The sequence below is a fragment of the Poecilia reticulata genome, linkage group LG18 (genome assembly GCF_000633615.1).
Source record: "Poecilia reticulata strain Guanapo linkage group LG18, Guppy_female_1.0+MT, whole genome shotgun sequence".
NCBI classification, from domain to species: Eukaryota; Metazoa; Chordata; class Actinopteri; order Cyprinodontiformes; family Poeciliidae; genus Poecilia; species Poecilia reticulata.
In genome coordinates this window covers 3427827-3451228 of record NC_024348.1, presented here as the reverse complement: position 1 = coordinate 3451228, position 23402 = coordinate 3427827, and the positions used below count along the sequence as shown (strand labels likewise).

At 38.3% G+C, this 23402-nt stretch overlaps 2 protein-coding genes across 3 annotated transcripts in view; one reads left to right on the top strand and one right to left on the bottom strand.

Annotated features, from left to right (window-relative positions):
* The first annotated feature begins 2932 nt into the window (after positions 1–2932).
* On the top strand, positions 2933–14806 carry mtmr1a (myotubularin related protein 1a). Of its 2 annotated transcripts, XM_008434999.2 has the most exons (18): positions 2934–3254; positions 4167–4272; positions 5693–5716; positions 6365–6452; positions 6607–6701; positions 6810–6917; positions 7453–7551; positions 8211–8294; positions 9833–9982; positions 10753–10941; positions 11733–11918; positions 12057–12215; positions 12825–12872; positions 13028–13120; positions 13231–13344; positions 13498–13541; positions 13620–13752; positions 13931–14806. In XM_008434999.2, exons 1-18 carry the CDS (start codon positions 3169–3171, stop codon positions 14066–14068), a joined length of 1944 nt encoding a protein of 647 aa, XP_008433221.1. In that variant the 5' UTR covers positions 2934–3168; the 3' UTR covers positions 14069–14806. The 2 variants fall into 2 exon arrangements, with proteins under 2 accessions (XP_008433223.1, XP_008433221.1); XM_008435001.2 differs by lacking the exons at positions 13498–13541; positions 13931–14806 and having other exon boundaries at positions 2933–3254; positions 13568–13657.
* Positions 14499–23402, bottom strand: part of cd99l2 (CD99 molecule-like 2) — a 9639-nt gene continuing 735 nt past the window's right edge. The window contains exons 2-10 of the mRNA XM_008434998.2: positions 22368–22427; positions 20749–20796; positions 19219–19314; positions 18964–19017; positions 17896–17964; positions 17756–17806; positions 17543–17662; positions 16879–16944; positions 14499–16200 (exon numbers count right to left, since the gene is read on the bottom strand). Of these exons, the coding sequence (XP_008433220.1) occupies positions 16139–16200; positions 16879–16944; positions 17543–17662; positions 17756–17806; positions 17896–17964; positions 18964–19017; positions 19219–19314; positions 20749–20796; positions 22368–22427 (626 nt within the window). The 3' untranslated portion in view covers positions 14499–16138. The remainder of the gene's footprint in view (positions 16201–16878; positions 16945–17542; positions 17663–17755; positions 17807–17895; positions 17965–18963; positions 19018–19218; positions 19315–20748; positions 20797–22367; positions 22428–23402) is intronic.

Below are 23402 nucleotides of genomic sequence, written 5' to 3'. Positions count from 1 at the left end.
AAACTATTTTCTCATTTATTTAATTTGCACTATAATGTCGTTGGCTGAATCAGAACCTGTTTTGTTGTCTAAAACCTATCCATTTACCTTTCTGTTGAATCTTTGAGTTCAGAGGGAAAACATTTTAACCAGTGTTGACTTAGAAGTTGTGGATATGAATTTTAACTTTGCTTTTTGGCTGAGGGGATCAGAAGGTGCTGCTGATCCTGAAACTCTGCATTTTCGGCTCCTTGGTGACTGACAGTATCCGTCTTCATCCACCATAGAGTGACGGCTGTGGAGGTGGAACAACTGTAAACTGATGGGATTGTGGGGCATCGGGGAAAATGGCTCCATTTGCTTTTGTTTCTAATATTTCTTTTTCAAGTTGTATTCAGTTTTTTTTCTGAATTATGTCTTCAGTGTAAATATTTTATTAAATTACAATTTTCTGAAATCTCAACTTTTCTCTGCATTGATTGGTGTTTTATTTGGACAGATGCTACTTTTTTTCTTTTTCAGTTGCTGAATCAAGATGTATCTGTAATTTCTGCATGTTTTACATTTTTAAACAGATGATGCAGTTCCAGTTATACTCTTCCTCATAAATTGGTTTTATTAGTTTTCTCAATTCGTTTTTTAGTCTTGACATTGAAATCCTCATTTTCACCACTAATACGTCCACGCTTTCCTGCTTCCTGGTGGAAAGATGTTACATATTTTCTATGTTCATTTATGGCATCATTGATTTTATTACCAAAGAAATATTTTATGCAATTTTCTCCCTGTTCAAACTATTTAAAAAAATTTATTAGTTCACCTTGTTTGAAGCTTTGTCTTAATACATTTTGTCAAATTATTATTGGATATCTTTTGTATAGTTTTTCAGTTAATTTTGGGTTCATAGATCCTGCAGACAATAGAGATGTTTCTAATATTGTAGGTGTACAGAATATGACCCGGCCAAAAAAAGACTGGCCGGTAATTGCACATCAATTAATTTTATATTTAGTTCATTAGCAGGGTAATCGTATTACCAAGAAGTTGGAAAGTAGGAAATGATAGATTTTTGAAATTGTTTGGGAAAGGTTTGATTTCCATTATAGTAAGGTGGCAAAGACGGAGAGCCATGAAAATGCTTATTGATAAAGTTTCTGAAGAAATGTGTGCTGGGTAGAGTAATGCAAGACAACTGAGGCCATCAGCTAAAAATATCTTCAGAGAAACGAGTCCACTGCTCCTCCAGAGGTTCTACTGACTGATGGAGGAAATAAAGGATTTCAGTCACGAGTTAAGATTTTTTCCCCTGAAACTCTAAATGTTGCTTAAATTGTTGGCAAACTTTGAATTATGACATTGAAGAGAATCTGAATCGCATGAGGCCTTATTGTATGGAAGCTCATTTCCACCACTGTTAAAAAAAATTAATTCTCATGATTGTATATCAAAATGACAATCTCAGAATGAGATAGTATCTCATAATACTACTGAGATACTATTACATCTCAAAATAATGATGGTAATGGAAATGTAACAAATCAAACCTCTTCCAAACATTTTCAAAAATGTATAATTTGATAGTGTATCATTATGAGATACTATCTCATTATTTTGAGATAGTATCTCAAAATAATCTACCGCATCTTTGAGATACGGTATCTCAAAGATGCGTATCTTTGAGATACCCTATCTTGTCATTTTGATACGGTATCTCGAAATACCGTATCTCGTTATTGAAATAACGAGATACCATATCTCAAAATATCAAAATACGGTATCTCAAAAAAACGAGATACAGTATCTCGAAATAACGTACGGTATCTCAAAATGACAAGATACGGTATCCCGAAATGACGAGACGGTATGTCGAAATAATGAGACGCTGTCTTGAAATAACGATACAATATCATGAAACGAGACGGCATCTCAAAATAAGACACCATCTCGAAATATTGAGACAGAATCTCGAAATACGGTATCTCAAAATGACGAAACTATCTTGAAATAACGTACGGCATCTCGAAATGACGAGATACGGTATCGAAATATCGATATACGGTATCTCAAAATAAGAGACTATCTTGAAATAACGTACGGTATCTCGAAATAACACGGCATCACGAAATAAGATACGGTATCTCGAAATGACGAGATGCGTATCCCGAAATGACGAGACGGTATGTCGAAATAACGGCACGGTATCACGAAACGAGACACGGCATCTCAAAAATAACGAGACACTATCTCAAAATATCGAGACAAAATCTCGAAATAGCAAGACACTATCTCGATATAACGAGTCTGCATCTAAATAATGAGATGGTATCTCAAAATAACGAGTCATTATCTTGAAATAATGTGACTATTTTTGAGATGCCATCTCGAAATAAGATACGTTATTTCGAAATATCAAGACTATCTTGAAATAATGTATCTCGAAATGACGAGACACCATCTTGAAATAATGACACGGTATCACGAAATAACGAGACAGTATCTCGAAATAGCAAGACACTCAGTATTTTCGAGACAAAATACTGTCTCGAAATAACGAGATATGGTATCTTGAAATGACGAGTCGGTATCTCGAAATAATGAGATATTATTTTTGAGATACTATCTCATAATGAGATTTTTTTAAGAGTGGCGGAAACGGGCTTCCAAATTAGTCATTAGTACTGTACCAAAATAACTCTGTGTGGATATTTATAACATAAGAAATTTGATAGAGTAAGACCTACTGCAAGTGGAGGTTAGTATAAAATGTGTGTTTCAAAAACCTTTCAAAATGGAGTTTTAGCTGGTAGGGGAAAATTTTTCTATCAAACTAAATACAGCAAATCGTTTCGTTGTAGTGCACTGATCACAGAGCAGGTTCTCTGTCCAGCTTCTGTTAGCAGACTTTATTTTCTGATGCCTTGAATTCAGAAAATACTTTCCTGCAGCTGTGAAGAAGCTGAAGTGACCTCAGTGGCCGCTGCTGGCCTGTCGCTTCCTGTTGCTGAATACAGAAAACATGAAGCAGATCAACGATGTGCTGCATGAAGGAGGCGGAGCTGCATAGAGGAAGAGATGCTGCTGAGAGGAAACCGCAGAGCCGAAACCGAAGCAACACAGAGACCCGGAGTGGAACAGAACCGAGTCGAACTGAAAGCTGCCCGAATCTCATCTGACTGAACTCTTCGGCAAATGGAGAAAAAAGATGGAGCCAGACCGATCCCTAGCGCCTGGAGTGTTCCGACCTCCAGTCCACCCAGCTCCGATGCAGCGGACAGGTCAGGAGGTTTAGACTCAGCTTTACTGATCCGACCCGGTTCAGTAAAGTTACATCAGCTTGGCAGCAGGATGTTTCCTTTGTCGTTTTTGTTCCCGACTGAGTTAAAAAAAAAAAAAAAACTATTAAACACAAGAGTATAATGGAGTTGTAACAAAAAAGGTATTTTGGTTCGAATGCCTTCTATGGCTTTAAACACGTGACAAAGGTATAAATAAAATAATTTTCAAATGAAATGAACATAATTTGAGAAGGACACGACTGCAGCCTGCTCACTGCCTTCCTGTTTTATTCCGCTTGATTAAAATCTCGCTTCATAGACAGTCCGGGCTTTCTCCCGTTCACTTTGATTCCCTCCGGTAGAATTTTTACCGGGCCAATCAGCGACCAGAAAGAGAAGTAGTGACGACATCGGTTTTCTGCTCTGTTAGAATTGTAGTCTGCCTGTTGTTTTATCAATGGCAGCCCAGGCCCTCTGTATGAAGCAGATGGTGTAGATTAAGGGCCTGGTTTCTACCAGGTTAGACTAACGGAGCTGTAGTTGTGATTTCCAAATTATTTAAACAAGATTGAGTAACATTATGACTGCTGCTGTTTATTTAACATCAGATTCAGTATCTTTGATGTTTGGTCTGTGACTTAGAAACCCTTGTACTTGTTTTTGAATCCATATGTCTGTTTTTACATAGTTTTATAAATGAATGAAGCGTTGTTTATCGTCTATACTTAAACCCTCTTGGTATTGTCAGTTCTTTGGTCTATAGTTGCTTCTGAAATTGTTTTCAGAGTTTAACTGATGATATTTTAAAGCAATGTAAGTTTACTTTGAAAAGTTTACGGTTTGAATGGAAACCGAATTAGGAACAAACTAAGTCTGAGTTTTCCTGAGCTCCCTTTCCGGTCATTCCTTCAGTTCTGCAGGTTCCCATGTGGAGTGGTGTAAGCAGCTAATTGCAGCCACCTTATCCAATCAGGTCCCAAGAACAGCACCACCAGAAGTTTTGAACAGGGATTCCAGGGTAACTATCACACACCATCTAAAACTGACAAACTCCATGCTGATACTAAGAAAAAAAATGACAAGATGTTGTCACATTTTGGATATAAGGGCATTATTGAAATGTATTGAGCTATTTCTGAGAAAGTTCAGAAAAATATGTACAGCTACAGTATTTTCATTGCACCAGTTAGAGTCAACCATTTAATGTATTAAATTAAATGCTCCGGTCCTTTGGCCCAAACAGGAACGTAATGTTCATTTTAAATTGTTACTGGATACAAAGTAATCTGATCTAGTTCAGTGGTTCCCTCTGTTTCTGTCTCTATGGGAAACATTGGACTTAAGAGATCATTTGAAAGGCTGTGAAGAGGAGAGTTTTGTAATTGATTTTTATTAGCTCAACATACTTTATGCTTTGATGGTTTAAAACTATATAAATGTCACTGCGCAAATGTAAATTAAAGTGGTGTTTTGCCAGGTCTATTTTGAAAGAGAGATTGTGGATCTCAACTTTTTTTAGCTGGTAAAATAATAATAATGATGATAATGTTTTTTATTATTATTATTATCATTAAATGGAATGGAGCTCAGTTTAGATACCTGGAGGATCTGGGTGACTCTGCTGCTCTGTGACTCTGGATGGATGAAAATAAAATAAACTGTCCCCCAAAATGCAGTTACTTGCCACCAGCACTGTCACTGAACATCCCATTCAAACATATTCATCAGTTCAAAAGGCTGCACAACCAAGTCACATGGAATAATAAGTTACCCAGAACAAGGTTTGAAAACGTTCCAGTGACCAACAGAGTTGGGCGTCTGACACAACCTGCCGCTGAACCTCTGTGGGTCAGAGCGTCTGTAACAGTGAAGCTTGTGTGAAGTTTTGTAGCCAATTGGAGAAGGAAAATTGATACATTTTTATTGGTCTTAACTGAAATCTAAACCACAGCAATAGGTCCCTGATGTCTTCCCTAACTTTAAAACGTTGAACCTTACATTCCCAGTAAAAGCTCTAAGGGGAACATCAAAATGTGACGGGAGGAAGTTTGAATTGAATTTACAAAGTTCTGATTACAAGACAGTCTACCCTCTGAGCCGCAGTCAGCCATGTTTATTCATATCTAAACACTGATTACTATTTGAAGCACAGCAAGTACAATAGTCTTTGTGATAAATTTGTCTTTTATAATTGCTCTCTGTCTGTCTGTCTGTCTCTGTCTGTCTGAATACAGTCACCACTTCCTGTCTCGTGTTTTTATGTTTTTCGACCTTTGTTCATGTTCATACTGTATGTTTCTGCTGCCATTTTTTCAAGAAGCAACAACAAATCAGATTCAGAAAGCAAATCTGATTTGCTGCATTGTTGCTTGAGTTCATTTCCATCTGAATTCGAGCTTCTGGGTTAATGAATGTGTTCTGCTCTGTTTTACCTGCAGGTGTCCAGAAGGCTGAGCTCCTGGGTAATATTTATATTTGTCTCACATGTTTACAGCGCATCTCCTTCACCTGGTTTCTCATATTTCATACATAGCGATGGGTTACAAAGAAATATTTTTTGGAAGTTGTCTGTTTTTGCAACTGAATTGGGACTATTTTGCATGACTGAATCCGAAAATGACATGCATTTTTCTCAATCAGTTCAGGTTTTTATTCTAATTTGATTTAGAGAAATCTGATCTTCTGACTAAATTTATGACATTGTCAGTTCATTTCCATTAATATTTCTCATCCAAAAAAGGTTTCAGGAGAAAAAAAATGTTTTCTAACAGTGTATTAATTAAATGTTACAAAATTGTATTTTTGTAAATTGAATAATAAACACTGACAAGGGTAAGTACATGTGAACTGAACATTACGTCTCCGTCTCTCCCTGTCCTGATGGAATCTCTCCTCCTGCTCATCCCTCATTGGTCAGATTCTCCAGATGTGAGAACAAGTCCTGCATTTTGATGCTCATGTTGCTCCATAGATCAGAAAGTTGACCTGATTGAGCAAAACCAATGTGATTTTAGGATTCAGCTCATCAACGTGACCCTAAAACAGATTAAAAACCCCAGACAGTTATTTTAGCTGTAGACCAGTATGTAATCGTACTCTGCTCTCTTCAGAACCGTCCAGCTCTGGGATTCGGTGCGCTCGTCAAACTTTCACACAACCAAGTGCCTCTTCTGCCAGGAGAAACTGTTCAGGTCACAGGTACTGTTCTCCTTTTTCATGTGTTTCACTTCCAGTCACAATCTCACATCCAGTCTTTTTCATATTCGACCCTTAACCAATTAACAGCTTTTTCTCTGTCTTCTCTCTCTTGTTGTCGTGTTTTGTGTGTGTTTGTGGATGTAATCATATTCAGTTAAAGATGTTATGTGTATCTGTCCATTCAGTGGTCTTATCACTGGCACTCTGACCATCACTGACTACAAGCTCAACTTTATCAGTTTGATCAAGGTGCTCCTTCTTTTCCTTTTGATTTCCTACAGTGTTCTGTGTTAAACATTCCAGGATTCTCTCCTCGGTGTCTCTGCAGTGAGCTAATGTCAGTCTGTTGTCTTTAAGGACTCTTCTTTTATTCTTGATGTTAACTTGGGAGCTATAAGCAGATTGAAGAACATTAGTGTTCCTAACCAAGGAGATAACACCAAGGGAATCGAGTTGGTTTGTAAGGTAAAACCTTTTATGCTCTACTCTCCTACAAATCACATCCACACAGGTTTTTTTAGGGATGCGCAGTATCTGATCTTTGGTTGATATCTGATATGCTGATATACTAAAACTCATACCGATACCAGTACAGATATTTCCTTCTTATACCGACTCTGTGGCTTTCTCTACTGTGGAATTAAAATACTGCATTATCTTTGCCAATTTAACCTGCTACCAAATGCAAATGAAAAAAACTTTCAACTTGCATTATGTTTAATGTCAAATTTATTCATGACATTTGCTCTCTAAGACAATGACAACACTCAAACAGTGCAAATTTGACGTTGTGCATCACTGTCACTGGTTTGTCACATAAAAACGCCTTTTATATCAGTGAGATTTTTTTGACAGAATGTCCGATATTAAATTTTACACCTAATATCGGCCAATGACAATACCTTGACAATAATATCGAGCATCCCTAGTTTTTTAAAAATATTTTTTTTATTATTTAAATTTTTCAATTTGACGGTTTCCTTCTTCTCTCGTTGTCCAGGACATAAGGAGCGCCAGGTTTACCTACAAACCAGACGAGAACCAGCCAGAGATTGAAGAGATTTTGTCCAAATATGCTTTCCCTCTGTCCTGCAGTCTGGTTAGTCCAGTAAAAACGATTACAATGGTAGCCTGGACGTTGCTAGGTAACAAAGACCTGGCTGTTAGCTTACTATTTATTAAAACTATTTAAAGATCAAATGACCAAAAGTTAAGGATGCAGCAATTAGAAATTATCACAACACCTTTTACCTCTCAGAGAACGCTGAACGCCAAGAGCTGCTGCCATCGAAATTATTCTTACACCATATATAAGAATATTAAAACATATTATTAATATGGAAACAAACACCTGATACAAGCAAAGCAGTATACAGGAAGTCAGAGTGGTGTGTAATGATGGAGTGAGGATGCTGAGATGAGCTGGTGGATGCCAGTCATTTGTTTGTGTCTCCACATTTTATGTGATATTACGTAACCTTATGTACAGATTTATGTGGAGGTTATCGCATCATCCTGTTACTGCAGCACGAAGCTCAGGCAGATTTAAATCCAGAATGTGGAACTGCAGGCATTTTTGTAAATTTGTAACTTATATTTGTCATTTCTTTCTTTCTTTGTTTTTTTTTTTATATCTGAACCCATTTTTGTCTTTATCAAAGGCGATGATGAAAACAGATGTATTCTTGCTGTTGCTTCTTTTTTTGAGTTTTGGAACTTGGTGTCCAACAGACTGACTGTTGTCACTTTGTTCCTCAGCCGTTTTTCGCCTTCAAGTACAAGGAGCAGTTTCCTGTGGACGGATGGAAGGTCTACGATCCGACAGCAGAGTACAACCGACAGGTAACCACAACAAGCTGTCAGCTGCTTTTGTAGTAAAACGTCTCTGTTGGTGTGAATCACTTCTTTAGTTTGGTTTCCTTGGCAAATTATCAGTAAAACCGAAGACAAGTTTTTCACATGATCAAACAACAGAGATGTGACAGATGGAGACTTTATGGGTTTATGTTGTAACTGCAGTGAGAAAAGAACTTGGTGAGCATTGAACTGGCAGAAACAACGTAAACAAGCTGATTGGACATGTTTCTGTCAGTCTCAATTATTTGGATTTAAAATGAATTAACAGATTGGTCCAAACTGTAATCTGTAACGTTTGAATTCCTAAAAATACTTAATCAGGATTTGTGTTTACCTTGAGAAAATAGTCCTTACAGCAGCTTTTCCTCACTGCTCTACTGCAGCAGGATGTCAGGGGAAGTTCTCCAAATACAGTTAGGTCCTTCTGTATTTGGACTTTTACACAAATGTATTTATTTTTACTTGTTTACTGAAAGCTACTGACGTTTTTTTCATGTAATGGACGTCACGTGGACATAAAGTCCAGACTTTCAGTTTTCATCCACAGGAACATTAGATGACCGGTGTGGGTTCATCTCCTTAAGGTGCCATCCTGTTTCACCCTGGAGGTGATTTCAGGTTTGTTGCTCGCATTTGGAATATTTCTCTGAGAAGAAAACATCCGGTCATCTCTCCCTGCAGATGAAACAAGCTACGAAAACAGAAAACAAACATCCAAGAGATCCCTACAATAGTTTGTACAGTTTGGTACAGCCTGAGAAATAAATAAAGTATCGGTGAAGTTGTCAATGAAAACAAACCTGGAAGGCCATGGAAGAGGCACTGGTCCTCATCCTGGCTGTGAGCCGCTCCAGGGAAGACTGTAGATCAGGACCCGATGGAGCCAGTAGGACCACAACATCTACAAAAAGCAGACATGTGATCGTAAAGCCACCAAAATAGAATCCCCTCAACACCTTGGCTGTTCCTAGAAATTGTCCATAGAAGTTATGAACAGAATCAGTGACAAAGGGTGGCCTTGGCAGAGTCCAACTCTCTCCAGAAGTGAGCCGGACTTACTGTGCGGACTGAACTGAGAGCCTGGCCACACAGGGACCCAACAGTCTGTATCAAAGGGCCCGGTTACCCAAACACAATCCATCACCTTTTTCAAGTCAACAAAGTTCATGTAGACGACTTGGGCAAACTCCCACACACCCTGCAGGACTTCACAATTATATTTTATTGTGTTGTGTGCACCCTGACATATTCAAAAATGAAGGTTCTTATTCATTTGATTTCCTGATAATCAAATAGTAAAAACTGTTGAGAAATCTCCAGGCCAACAAGCTCAACCACAGCACAAAGGTTCAGAGCCTTCCCATTTCTTCTTGATCTGTTGGTGAACTCTGCTCGTCTTAAACTAATGAAAGTTTAGATTTAAACAAAGCTAGTGTTTTTTATTCTTTTGTCTCATCACCTTTAAAGATGAAGATGATGCATCTTTCACTCCCTTATCTTTGTGTCTGAACATGCTGCACCAGGGTCTACCAAATGAGAGCTGGTGCATCAGTAAGCTGAACCTCCACTATGAGCTGTGTGACACCTACCCCTCCATCCTGGTTCTCCCCCACAACATGACAGAAGAAGACACAGAACGCGTGGCGTCATTCAGAGCCAAGCGCCGCCTGCCGGTCAGTCGTTTTCACAGACACATGTCCATCTGCACAGGAGCTGATGATGACCCAGCTAACAGCAGCAAAAAATATTTCTGAAGAATTTGGCAGTTTCTGTTGTGTTTCCCTCCATTAGGACAGAGTCTTCCCAAAATCACATGGATTAAAGGTTAACCTACAAAATGCAAATCATCTTTCATATCCAACCAGAATCTTAAAAACAAAAGCTTACAGGGTTGAATCTAAACCTAAAATGAGAATACACACTTTGTTGAAATAGAGCAATAATCATGACTGTTTGTGAAATGACAGTTATATACCTGTACATAACTGACTTTGACTATACTTTGTACCATATTTTTCATTATATTGCCAATAATCAATAAAAAGACATTTGGGGGAAAAAAAAGAAAATATCAACAGGCTAACTTTATGTTGTGCTCCTCCGTGGCCGACTGGAGACAGAGCAGATACACAAAAACAAACAAATGAGTTGATGTAGAGCCTTTCAAAACACTGTATAGATCTATAGATCAATCAGCATAAGAAAAAACACAAAAGAAAAACAACACATGTTACAAATAGCGAGGAATAGACAATAATGATGAGTAAGCAATCTTAGACAGATGGATTGTGAGAGTCATAGAAAAGATTAGCAAAATGAGGAAAAGTGGTCAGTTTGTCTTCTGGTAGCCTAAGCCTGTCGTAGCTACAGAGAGTCAGGGAGAAGCTCTGCTGATCTCTGCTCATGGTTCAGGTCACGTCTGAGACTCTGTCTGTTCCTGCAGGTCTTGTCCTGGATCCACCCGGAGTCTCAGGCTGCTGTGGTGCGCTGCAGCCAGCCGCTAGTCGGTCCTCTGGACAGCCGCTGCAAGGAGGACGAGCGCTTCCTCCAGAGCATCATGGATGCTAACGCGCAGTCCCACAAGCTCACCATCTTTGATTCCCGACAGACCAGTGAAGCCCTGTCCAGCAAGGTGCCACACACACACCAACACAGATGTGTGGTTTTTTTAAAATATTTTGTTTGATCTGCAATCAGATACTATACACCGACAAAAGACAAAGCTGTTTTTTCTCACCAGCTGCATTTTCATTCTAAATGTGAACAAATATTTGTCTATATTCTGGTAGTGTAAAAAAAAAAAAACACAATTTCACAACTGCTGTGTTTTTATTTAATGAGAAATGACATTAGAAATCACATGTAAATAAGTTTGTTCATCCTTTTGGGAGTGACAAATGTAAACAGTTACATGATATACTGTATACATAATTCAGCCATGGTGCTAAAGCTCATAGTCTGTCAGCCAATCAGAGGAGATGTCGGCATTTTATTCAGGCGTTGGAGCAACAAGCCCCGCCTACTTGCATGCTGCGTTTTAGGGAAACCATAAAACCACAAAGAAGGCCACTTCCTGTCGTCTTCTTTGTGGTTTTGGCCAGTAGTAACATCCTGCTGTTGATCACATGACTCATGATACAAAAACAGTGCAGTTCAGTGAAATACATCAACTGTATGGCAGATAAAAAACCTCATCCCACGACAAAAAAATGTAAATATATTTCCTCTTTAAAAGAAAGTAAACAATTCATAAAAAGTCTCAATTAATATTCTGTCATCAACTTGGTCTTGATTATCCTAAATGACCTAAAGCAGAAACATTTCAGTTTGATTTGGCTGCGTCTTTATTTAGTCCATTTAAATATTTTATTTTTTTTGTCTCCTCTTTGATTTCCTCCATCTGTTCATCCGAACAACCTGAAGGCAAAAGACGGAGGATATGAAAATGAAAATTTCTATCCCAACATTGAGCTAATTTTCCTGGAAATTCCGAATATCCATGTGATCCGGGAGTCTCTCAGGAAGATAAGGGATGTGATTTATCCGACTATTGATGAGGCCCACTGGCATTCTGCCATCGACCAGACTCACTGGCTGGACTATCTACGAGTAAGTCTTTTATAAAAAGTCACAAATATGAATGTGCTACAGTCTAAAAAACAACATAACCTTTTGTTTTATGCAATACGTTCCTGTATTGTATAAACAGGATGTTGTAAATCCTGTATCTGTCCCTGTTGTGTGCAGCTGTTACTATCAGGAGCGGTGAAAATAGCCGACAAGCTGGAATCAGGGAAAACGTCGGTCGTGGTCCACTGCAGTGACGGCTGGGACAGAACAGCCCAGCTCACTTCCCTCTCAATGCTGATGCTGGACAGCTACTACCGGACGCTCCGAGGATTCCAGGTGGCTCACTACAAGTCATTAATACAGTTTAAAGGGGCAGTGTCATGTAAAATGCTATTCCCTCATCAAAGACATACCTGGAGTGTTGCTTTGATTCTGTTATTCATGTTTGAGAAATTCTGTAATCTCAATGGCAACCGTTCAGCTGTGCAAAATGCCTGGATGGACCTAGCTCCGCCTTCGAGGCGCAGTTCCTCCTCTGAGCTGCAGTTTCCAGGCCTCACAGAGTAGTCCCTCCCCCACTCAGCTCCTTCAGACTAGCCAGCAGCAATTAGCAAAAACCTGGTGGAACTGCATGTCTGCTGAGCTCATTATAGGTGCCACTTCTCAGTGAAACGATGGTAAAAACATTGTTAAGGGTCAATAGAGGAGCCATGTTGTGATGACTTCCTGCAGGCGGAGTTTCAGAAAAAGGGGGAGTTTTTTAAAGAGACAGGCCCAATTTCAATGTGTTAAACTTCTTTTTATATCATATTGTATATGACTTGAGCATTTTTATAACTGAAGGTAACTTTCAAAATGCACTACACTTGCAACAAAACTCGGTTAACAGTGTATTGCATGTTTAAGACCATAACATTTAGTTTGATGTATTTTTTGTTTGTTCAGGTTCTGCTGGAAAAGGAGTGGATCAGCTTCGGACACAAGTTTGCTTCTGTAAGATTTGTTTAGCTTCATGAAACATTTCTGCTGTATATCTGTGTGTGTGTGTGTGTGTGTGTGTGTGTGTGTGTGTGTGTGTGTGTGTGTGTGTGTGTGTGTGTGTGTGCGTGTGCGTGTGCATGTACTCACTGTCTTCCTGTTCCACACAGCGCATTGGACACGGTGATGAGAGCCATACTAACACAGAGCGCTCACCTCTGTTTGTTCAGTTTATTGACTGTGTTTGGCAGATGACCCGACAGGTGAGAGCGTTCCATGTTCAGTTTAGAGCTTGAGACTGTAAATATGAAAGGCGTATCCACCGGCATGTGACACTACTTCTCACAATCATTCTCCTCTCATTTTTTATCAGTTTCCTTCTGCCTTTGAATTTAATGAGCTGTTCCTCATCACCATCCTGGATCATCTCTACAGCTGCCTCTTTGGCACCTTCCTCTGCAACAGTGAGCAGGAGAAGATAGCCAAGGTGTGTGCATGTTGTCATACATGTCAAAATGCTTTTTTTTGATTGATTGTTTCTCCTTTGCTTTAATCTGTAGATTTTATTCTTATTGACCAAAAATACAATTTCATTGAGACTTTTTTTTTTTTTCTTAAATTGTTCTTATTTCTCATCCAGGAGGTTCAAACCAAGACAGTGTCCCTGTGGTCCTACATCAACAGGTGAAAATCTGTCCGTCTGACTGCAGGTAGCTAATAACCAAACGTTTGACCTGCTGTGACCCTGATGTCGTCTTCCAGCCAGCCCAGTGAATTCACCAACCCGTTCTACCTGGTCTATCAGAACTGCGTTCTGTTTCCGCTGCTTTCCTCCAGACACCTGGAGCTGTGGACCAGCTACTACGCCCGCTGGAACCCACGCATGAGGCCACAGGTAGCGGGGCTGTTTGCTTTATTTTAACAGAAAACATTCATACAGTGGCTTTAAAAATGACATTTTAAAAAATTCATGTGGCTTTAAGCATGTTAATTCCATACATTTTGTTATTGTTTTTCGGATTTGCTCCCTTGTTTTGGGTAGTTAAAGTTTTTGGCTCTGTGATGTTTCCCAGGTGCCAGTGCATCAGACGCTGAAGGACTTACTGTTCCTCAGAGCAGAGCTGCAGAGGAGGGTGGAGGAGCTGAACACACACCCAACACCTGAACACCCGAGCCTTTACACAGGGACCTCGCTTCACTCTGCTGTTTGAGACACCGACATGTCCTATCCAAAGTTTTGACCCAATAAATCAAATACTAGGGACAACAATGTTTTCAGTCGAAGAAAACCTTTTTTCCTCAAATAAAATGTGTAAAGTCAAATATCAGAAAGTTCTGAGTCCTTTGAGTAAAGCCAATTGGATCTAATATTTAGCATTAAAGGCTACCACCGTAAGTGTTGACATAAAAGTTAAAAGTCCAGCTCTATAATGATTGCATCAGTATTTACCACCAAATCACTTAAAAAAAATCTGAGATATGATCTAAAAATGGATCAACTGCTAGATTATTATGTATAGGACATGTTTCCTCCGACCATTTTTAAGTTCCACGTAAAAACATATTCCATATTCAAGCCACAAACAATTGACATTTCAATATTTTCTTATATTCCCTTTAGAGATTACAGTGGAAGCTGAGTCTCTTTATCAATTCTTTATTTTACTAGTTCATGTTGGAGACAACTGGAGTACATATAATAATAATTCAAGTTAAGTCAGTTAACTGGCACATCTTAAGCAGAGTTCAATATTGTGAAAAAGTCACGGTAAAAAAAAGCACACGTCCTTTAAATTCTAGGGTTTTAGTACTGAGATATGCATTTTTTTTAATTTAGAAAATTTGGTTTGGTTCCCCTAGGATTACCTTGAGTAATTGAAAATCTGGTAAAGTCCACATTATGTCAAAACCCTACAACCGACAAAGGATGTCTCTTTTGTTACAATGGCTAACAGTAAACACACATAGAGAAAAACATGCAGCAGAGAGTATAAAGGAACAGTCTCAGTTAGATACAGCATTATAACAGCAGAAGTACAAAGCACACAAACAGATCTAACTACGGTTAAAGTCTAACTCAAGCAGCAGCTTTTCACATTTCTGATCTGGACATAATGTTGACATTCAGAGAAGTGATACGTTTCAAATCATTTGATTTGCAGAAAGAAGCATTCATGTCTAGAACAGGCACTGAAGAGGCATCACAAGTGAAGTGATTTTTTTTTTTTTGAGTAACAATTGGTCAAAGCAGTAAGTGAAGGTCACTAAATGACATTTCCAGAATTAGAAATGAGTTGTGTGTGTGTTGACTTGAATCCAGGCGTGTGGAGCGAACAGAGGTCATCATGTGACCAGGAGCGACGGTCATATTATATCTTATAAAGAAAACATCTCATCCCATCTGGTCTGGGACTGTAGTAATGCTGACATTTCCTAATATTCACATAACTGCAGTCAGAACAAAAATGCCTGAATCTCAAAGACAACAGTGTGTGAAGTAGTTTCAGATTTTAGTGTATAAGATAAAAGTATAAACTCATATCTAAGCCTTTGTAAAACCTTTTCTTAATTCCTTCTGCACCACATTTTCAGATTAGAAGAGATGATTTTACAGCATGCCACAATATGCTCATATAATTGTAAATTGAGTTTAGACCGGGATTCAAAACAAGGACCTTCTCTTGCTGCAAGGCAACATTGCTACCAACTGCTGCCCCTTGCAGCCAAGCCAGTAAATCCATCACATTTTAGTAAAAACACTAGTCAGGTACACACTTCTAAACTTGCAAGAGAAATAAACAAAAGTAATTTAAATAGTTTTGCAGTTTAGCTACACGTGTCAGAATGTGACATTAACAGAAAGAAATCATTTCCACCATCAAAAATTCTAAAACGTTTCTGTACTCAGCGAGGCATGGCGCTGATCTGAGCTCTGAATAAACTACAGAACCTGTTGGTCATTCACTGGTCAGCACTGAGACAAACTACAGACTCACTTTCTACAGACTACATTCCAAAATGTGCATTTTTTCTAATGCAAACCTCATTAAAACACTAAATGGAATTCATACACAAATGAGAGATGCTGATTTGAATTTGAGTGGTTCTACTTCTAACATGAAATGCTCAGTAGTGTAAACAGGAGTTTATAGCTTAGAAAAGCGCCGTTACAAAGCCTATAACATGGTACAAACTTGGAATTTGCTATGTTTATATATTAGTACGCTACATGTGGATGAAAGGACAGCTGAAATGTGACTGACTCAGTGACTGACTGGCTCCTAAACTGTGTTCTCGTCACAAGGTGGTCCAGACTTTGGTTGTTCCAAAAGAGTCTGTTGTGCTGCAGAAAAAAAGTAAATCGGAAAAATTTTCTATCATACACAAAACATAAATCCATAAAAGACAAAAAAAAACAACAACACACAAACAACAATAAAGTGGTTTCAAAGTGGAGCAATCCTTAGAAACCTCCAAAGTTTGGTGCCATCAACCCTTCACGGATGACCATGAGTGACTGAACACCCAACTATGATATAAATTCATTGTAACTAGAGGGTCTGAGAGGCAGCCTGCAGCACCACATTTGGCAATTCCTCATAAAACTGAGGACACCGTAAAGGTTTTATTATACGTCTAACCCATAAATGCCAAATGTCTCCAGTTTGGCTGCAGGAACCCATCTGTAAACTTACATGTCTGTGACAAAGGTCATTAAATTCTCACCTAATTTACACTGAATGTGGTTCTGCTACGCTGTGTACTTCACTTCACTGTGCACCAGTCATTACACACCCATTACAGTCTCACTGACTGCAGTAGGTGTGTATTTACTGCTGTGTACAGTTGGGAGTTAGTTTTTAAGAGTTCAGTGTGAAGTGATTCACACAAACTACATTTTTCTTTGGCTATGTTGCTTGGACATTGTCAACAGACCCACCAGTGGATGTATACATTTGAGTGTGTGTATGAGGGTAGAATGATAATAACACATGCATGTGAAATGAGGTAGATGAAGTACCTTGAGGTTCAGTTGCCACCACTCCCTCTGGGATTTCAGCCTTATTAATGTCAACATTCAGGCTCTCTGTAAAAACAGAGATTCTTAGAAACACATTTGTTGTCATAACTGCCTACAAATAAAAAACCAACAGCTTAGTGTGAAAACTTTAGATAAAACAGGAAAGGTCATGACAGCTTGGCAGTATTTCAGATATTTAAGACAAAAAAACTCAATAATTATCAATAGCTAGTGATAAGAAACGCTCATATCGTGATACGTTTTGCAGCCATGTCACCCAACCCTAGTTTCAATACTATTTGAATCCATACTAAATCTTTACTTGTTATTTAATTTTGACTTCTTGGTAGAATTTTTTTTTAATTGTTAAGCTATTAGTAATCTGATTTGTTTCAAATTTTGAATTGGTAAAAGCTGATTATTATTATTTTTTAGGAATTTACAGTTTCTACGTCATTGATTATTTTTTCTTTTGAAAAACAGATGAACTCAAATTATACTCAGGTCAGTTACTTTTTTACACGACTAAAGTATAAGCTCACCACTTTTTTAAGGCCTCTGTTAGGAGAAAATCACATTCTCCAAACAGAGGCTCAAGTTTGACACAGTAACTTACGATTCCAACGTGCTCACGGCTTAGGATGACTTTAGTAAGGAACCTTACGTTGTATACTGAAGCACAATTTCTTCTTCTGGTAGCTTATGTAGCTGGTGATGGCCCCCACCAGCGCCATGCAAACGGCACTGGCAATTCCAGCAATGGTGCCGACCTCTGCAGTGACCTCTGTGAACACACCCGCACACACAGGCAGAAAAAGGGATGAAGCTCTGCAAGCCATCCATTTTAGAACAAAAGGACCAGACAGTAAAACCTCACCACTGTTTTCATCATGGGAACTCAGATTGGTGTCTTCTTTTTTATATCCTCCTGAGGAAACAGAGATCAAATAAATCCTATTTTAAAAAAGCACATCTATTAACTTTAGACTGATTTTCAGTAAAGGAAAAAAATCGGACCTTTTCCTTTGTCGGGTTTGTAGGTGTTATCGTTGCTCACACCCTCCAGATCACTGTCAGAAAATCCTCCTGAGAAAACAACAACACTGAAGGTAAAGACTCACTGCACTCATAGGAGGCAATAAATCTGATGATTTACTGCATCAGCTATTCTGCTGTGACCTGTAGGGGATAGTCGCTGCCCCCTGGGTGCCGGCTCCTAACCATGTTTCCAAACACCCTGAGCTCAGAGGAGGTGTCCCTTAAAGGGACAGTACACCATAATTTGAGCTGGTTCCTATAGCAACAGGGCTCCTCTGCAGATTTTAGTGGATTTTTTTTGTGAGTTTTGTAGTTTGTAACTGTCCACAGACAAAGTTTTCATGGCTGTCGCACATTTTCACAGCAGATAAAAAGTTTGTGTAAATTTACTTTTCACTTTTATAAATGCCGACTTGTGTGTAAAATATGATGAACGCATTCTCTCTACATGAGGCCCCTGAGTGTTTCTGTTGATGACAGGAGTCAGACTGCTGCTGAATCTGTGATTGAACTGATTCAAGGATTATGATAACACAAATATTTTGTGGGACTTGCAGTTTGGGGGTAAATACCCAAAACATGTTGACCTTCATAATTGCGCCCCCTACTGATCAAATTTGCCCCCCAAAAATTAAGCCTAATCTTCACAATTTTGTATATGATCTAATAGTTTCCTGACAAAATCTTTTCAATTTCACAAAGGTCAAATATGAGCCATATTTGATGCTGCAAGTGTCATCAAATGTACAAACATTGACATCTTAAATGCATGGTACTTAAATAATTAATTACTAACACTTACTGCATTTCAAGCTATTCTTCATTATATGGTGTATATACAGGGATATTGCTATAACTATAAATCTGCAAAATACTGTGCACTACTAGCTGACATCATGCAGACAGAACTGAAATAGAAATTAAAAAGTGTTTAGTACATTACTGACCGACACTGTCTTTTTGTCTCTTCTCTTTTTGTGGATCTTTGGCAAATCACTTGGGTTTAAAAATCATTTATAATCATCAATAATCATTTAGAAATTCTACCTCCTGGCTTCTGGTTTTGATCCAAGGCATCTGCCAGATCAAAATCTTGTCCAGCTGTAAAGATTAAAAGAACAATTATAAACACCATCCGTTTTTACATTATATCACCAACAGGAAACCAAGACTCAGAATATTTTTCATCTACTGGAACACTTATATCTGAAAGCTCTTCATCTAATAATAATAATAATTTCTAAAAAGTTCTTTCAAGATATAAAGCAGAAGCAACAAACTTGGTAGAGTCGTCTAACTCACTTGACTTGGGTTTGGTCTTCTTTGACACTGCAGTGCTTGTAGGGAGCTTTGGCTTGACCTTTACTGGGACTTTGATGGTTGTAGTTGTTACTGTAGCTAGCAAAAAAAAAAAAACAATGACACAGTAACTGGTAAATGACAGAGGATATTTGTCTTCAACTTCAGCACACTTTGACTTTCACTCCAGGTTTACCAGTCCGCCTGCACTTTGTGTACATTTTCAGGATTTTCAACATGTCGGTTTAGATTCTCAGTCATCATCCAGGGTATGACAGTCTTAAGTGCTTCAGTTGAACTGGGCTATTTTTGTTTCTTCAAGACCTCACATCCAAAGCAGTCCTTCAGTTCTGAACAGGGTTAGGAGTGAGGGCTTTATACTGTATGTCTAGTCAGAACAATCAAACTAATGGGACAATGAGTCACTACATCCATTCAACTAGATGTTTGCTTGACGATCCAAATATGCCATGTGAATTGCATTGATCATGTATGTGGAGTATGAGTTAGAAAGATGAAATCTCTGGCCGTCTTCTATTTTTAATACTGATTTTTCATTTTCAACACAGTTGGCTTTTTCAGACTTACCTGTCAAAAATGTTCCACACATTTATGTAGCTGCTCTGTAGTTTCTCCAGTGCAGAAGTTGAAACATTCATTGCTGCACTACACCATACGAATGAGCTTGTGTTTGGATATTTTATGGAATCAATCTCTGCCTGGGAGTATTGTTGAGTTTAAAAATACACCAGAATATTATCCTCATCTCAGATGCTCCAGACACATATGAGATGAAAATGTTCTTGTAGTTATTCTTTTCTTCTTTACAGGACCGAATTATGTAGTTGTGCTCATAAATTTACATACCCTAGTGGAATATATTTTGGTAATTTGTTAGAGAATATGAATGTCAAATATTACCAAGCAATAAACCAATTGATTCTTTTTTAGATACATCTATAATTAAAAATTAGGTCAGTTTTGTTCCTGCGACCACTAACAATAAGTGAAAAAAGTTTTTGTGTCATTTATACTCTTTAGAAAATGGCAAAAAAATAAAATAAAAATCTTACAGGTTATATAAACTCATGAGCACAACTGTATGTTCCTGAAATCCCAGCTGCCTCAACATATGCCCAGGGAATCCTCAATTTGAATATGCTTAGCTTGTCTTTCTAATGACTAACACGTTTAGTGTGTGCTGATCAAACCGCCTCATTTTTCACTCCAGTGTGATTGTTCCAAATACAACTTATTACATTATAAGCTTGTTACTTTTAATCATTTTCAGAACTGAAATAACCTTTTGAACGTGAATAAACGGCTAATCTTCAACACATTGATTCATCTTCTACACACCTGGGTCACATTTTATTTTAAATGAAGTAAAAAATATTTCTGGGAAGACCATACTCCATCCCAAGTGAATATTTGACTTCTCTACTTAACTTGAAAAATTGGTTGGCATTGTTCAGTGCATTTAAATGACACATTTAAGGGAGTCAAGCAAAAGTCATGCAACACATTTCTTACCTTGTTCTATTCCTCGAGTTGGTGCTTCTGGCTTTGGTCTAACAGAGGCTGTTAGAACGAGAAGACAGGCTTTATACAGACTGTGTGAGACTTATTAACAGCTTTTTTGGGACAGATAGTGAGAACAGCTGAAACAGATGTTTTGCCTGCACAGAGTAACATAAAGACCATCTGTCTTGTATCAACAAGATTACAAAAGTCAAACAGATCACAATTGGAACTATATCCACCATTTATCCAGAAATGTCCGTTTGGGATCACAGTAAAGTATTTTTGAATTTGAATTGAATTGACAAGACATTATCAAGAGCAGTAAATGAAATATTGTATATTGATTGTGTTGGGTCCTCGGATAGCAGATAAGCCCATCAGGAGGAATAATCCATGGAATTGGAAGAAAAGACAAAACTTAGCTCTTTCTTCACTTTCATTTCATCTATTTTTTATTTTATTTCATTCACTCCCTACTAAAAACGAATAGTTAATGTAACAACTAAAAGAAATCATGAAAAAGGAAGCATGGACTTATATTACATGAATATATATTATTATATATTATAGTTACATAAAAATAAAATTTGCTATTCAACTCATGATACTATCACAAACATATTTTACATTTATACCCAAAAAATACACCCAAAAAATAAACAAAACAGCAGCATATTCAATGCCATATCATCATAGCAATTTTCTGATTTCTTTTAAATAGAGCAATCTAAATCTCTTTCTGTATCTCACTGTCAAAATTATTCCATAAAAAGATGCAAGTTTTTGAAGAGTCTAAAGTTGAATGATCAGTTAAAATGAGCTGAAACAGATTCACACAGGCAACCAACGGGCTGTGGGGTCCCCGTCTGTTGGCTTGACCTGCAGTGTACGATGGGTCCAGTCGAGGATTGGTTAGCATCAAGGCCAAGCAAATACTGAAGCAGAACGGATTAACTCTTCCAGTCCCTCTGATACACTCACCAGCTGCTTATTATTTAGTCTGAAGTGATCTTCCAAGTCTTCACACTTCTTGGATAATGTGCCCAGTAAAACATCTAATGAGTTAACTGAGGCCTCCAGGGTAACAAGCCTCCCGTCCTGATCATTAGGAGCATGCTCCAAATCATGGCACGGTCTGGAACAAGGCAACTTGCACAGATGGCATGAAGGTCATAGGTCATGCTGGTCTGGCAGGTCAAGCAGAGAGGGATTGTGGACATCTTGCTCATTATTCATTCTTGTTGTTATGATCATATGTTGTGGATTGCTGAAGAAAATTGGGAGCTGATTGTCCGGTTTCACCATAATTTGGACAGACTCAGATGGACATAACAGGTGGTGCCACCTGCTACGTGGTGCTACACTTACACCTGATATGTAGGAGTAGCAGGTGTAGATACAGCCAATCTGCTATGTACTACTGGCCCACATAGCAGATGGGCCAGTAGGTTTTCAGTTCTGCACTGCACACAAAGGGAATAACCCACTAGGGGTAGCCTTAAAGGCCAAGGCCTGCGCAAAATAGAACTACTTTACTGTGAAAATCAAACCAAGATAATGCCAACATAAAGCAAGTCTTACTTTATTAATTCCTAAAAATAAATAAACATATTCAAAGGTCTACTTACATGGCTTAACGTTCTCATCATCCAGAGCATCACTCAGATCGAAGTCGAACTGAGACAGGACTTTAGTACAGAGGACACGAAAGAGAAAAACAGAAATTACACGTCCGTCTATGTTGTCCCAGTTGACTGAACAAGACTCTGCTCAGGGGAGGACATCCGTTATTTGAAGGGACACTACAACTACAGGGAATAATGGTCTGATAAAGGGAATACCCTATAGCTCAATAAATGACAAAATTGAACCAATTACCGGGTTTTGTGAATATACGTCACGATATTCACAACAAACATCGGCCACCAAATAGGACAAAATATTTCATGAAACATTTAACAAACTATGACTCCTACCGCAACAACTATGTAAAATTAAATTAACTGTTCAATATAAAAGGAAATTGAGTTTGGTGCTCTCTGGCGTCTAGCTTTGAGCACTGAGTTTGTGAGGGGCGTTTTACTGACTTTTCCTCCATCAAACCTGTTGCTAACTTTTTGCGTTTCCCACTTAGTGTAACTATCAATGTTGATGAGATTTTCTCCAAACTGACAACCTTTTTCAGTCTGGAAAGCTCTGCTGTTGAAAACAAAGAGCTAACATTCACAAATTACACTGAAATAGAAATAAAGTCCAACATCTGGTATGAGGTGTCACACTCTGGAGTGTCGTTGGAGGAAAAATATCCCAACTTCAGAAGATGTGCTGAGGGGGGCTAATTGGTTCCTCCTATTAGTTTGCATTCTCTCACATTTAGATCATTGAACCAAATTTCAGATTGACCATAACTGACTGACACCTGCAACCAGCTCCTGCTGGTGAGAAAACTAGCAATCCTAACAGTGTCAAAAGTTTATCACCTTCATATGTCTGCTATACCTGATGTGTCTTCTATTCACATATAAAATAAGTCAATACTTTAATTTAAAATATATTTATATATTTTTCTATTTCCTGGCCTTTTTTTCTAGGTCAGCTCTGTGTTGTACAGTGAACACATTACGCTGAATGAATTGGATCACTCTTTATTGGATGACAAAAAT

Bases quoted from the DNA above. Each gene is read 5' to 3' on its own strand.
- mtmr1a (XM_008434999.2), top strand. From the start codon at position 3,169: ATGGAGAAAAAAGATGGAGCCAGACCGATCCCTAGCGCCTGGAGTGTT. The intron at 9,983-10,752 runs GTCAGTCGTTTT...CTGTTCCTGCAG, and splicing joins GAGCCAAGCGCCGCCTGCCG to GTCTTGTCCTGGATCCACCC. The intron at 13,345-13,497 runs GTGTGTGCATGT...TTTCTCATCCAG, and splicing joins AGCAGGAGAAGATAGCCAAG to GAGGTTCAAACCAAGACAGT.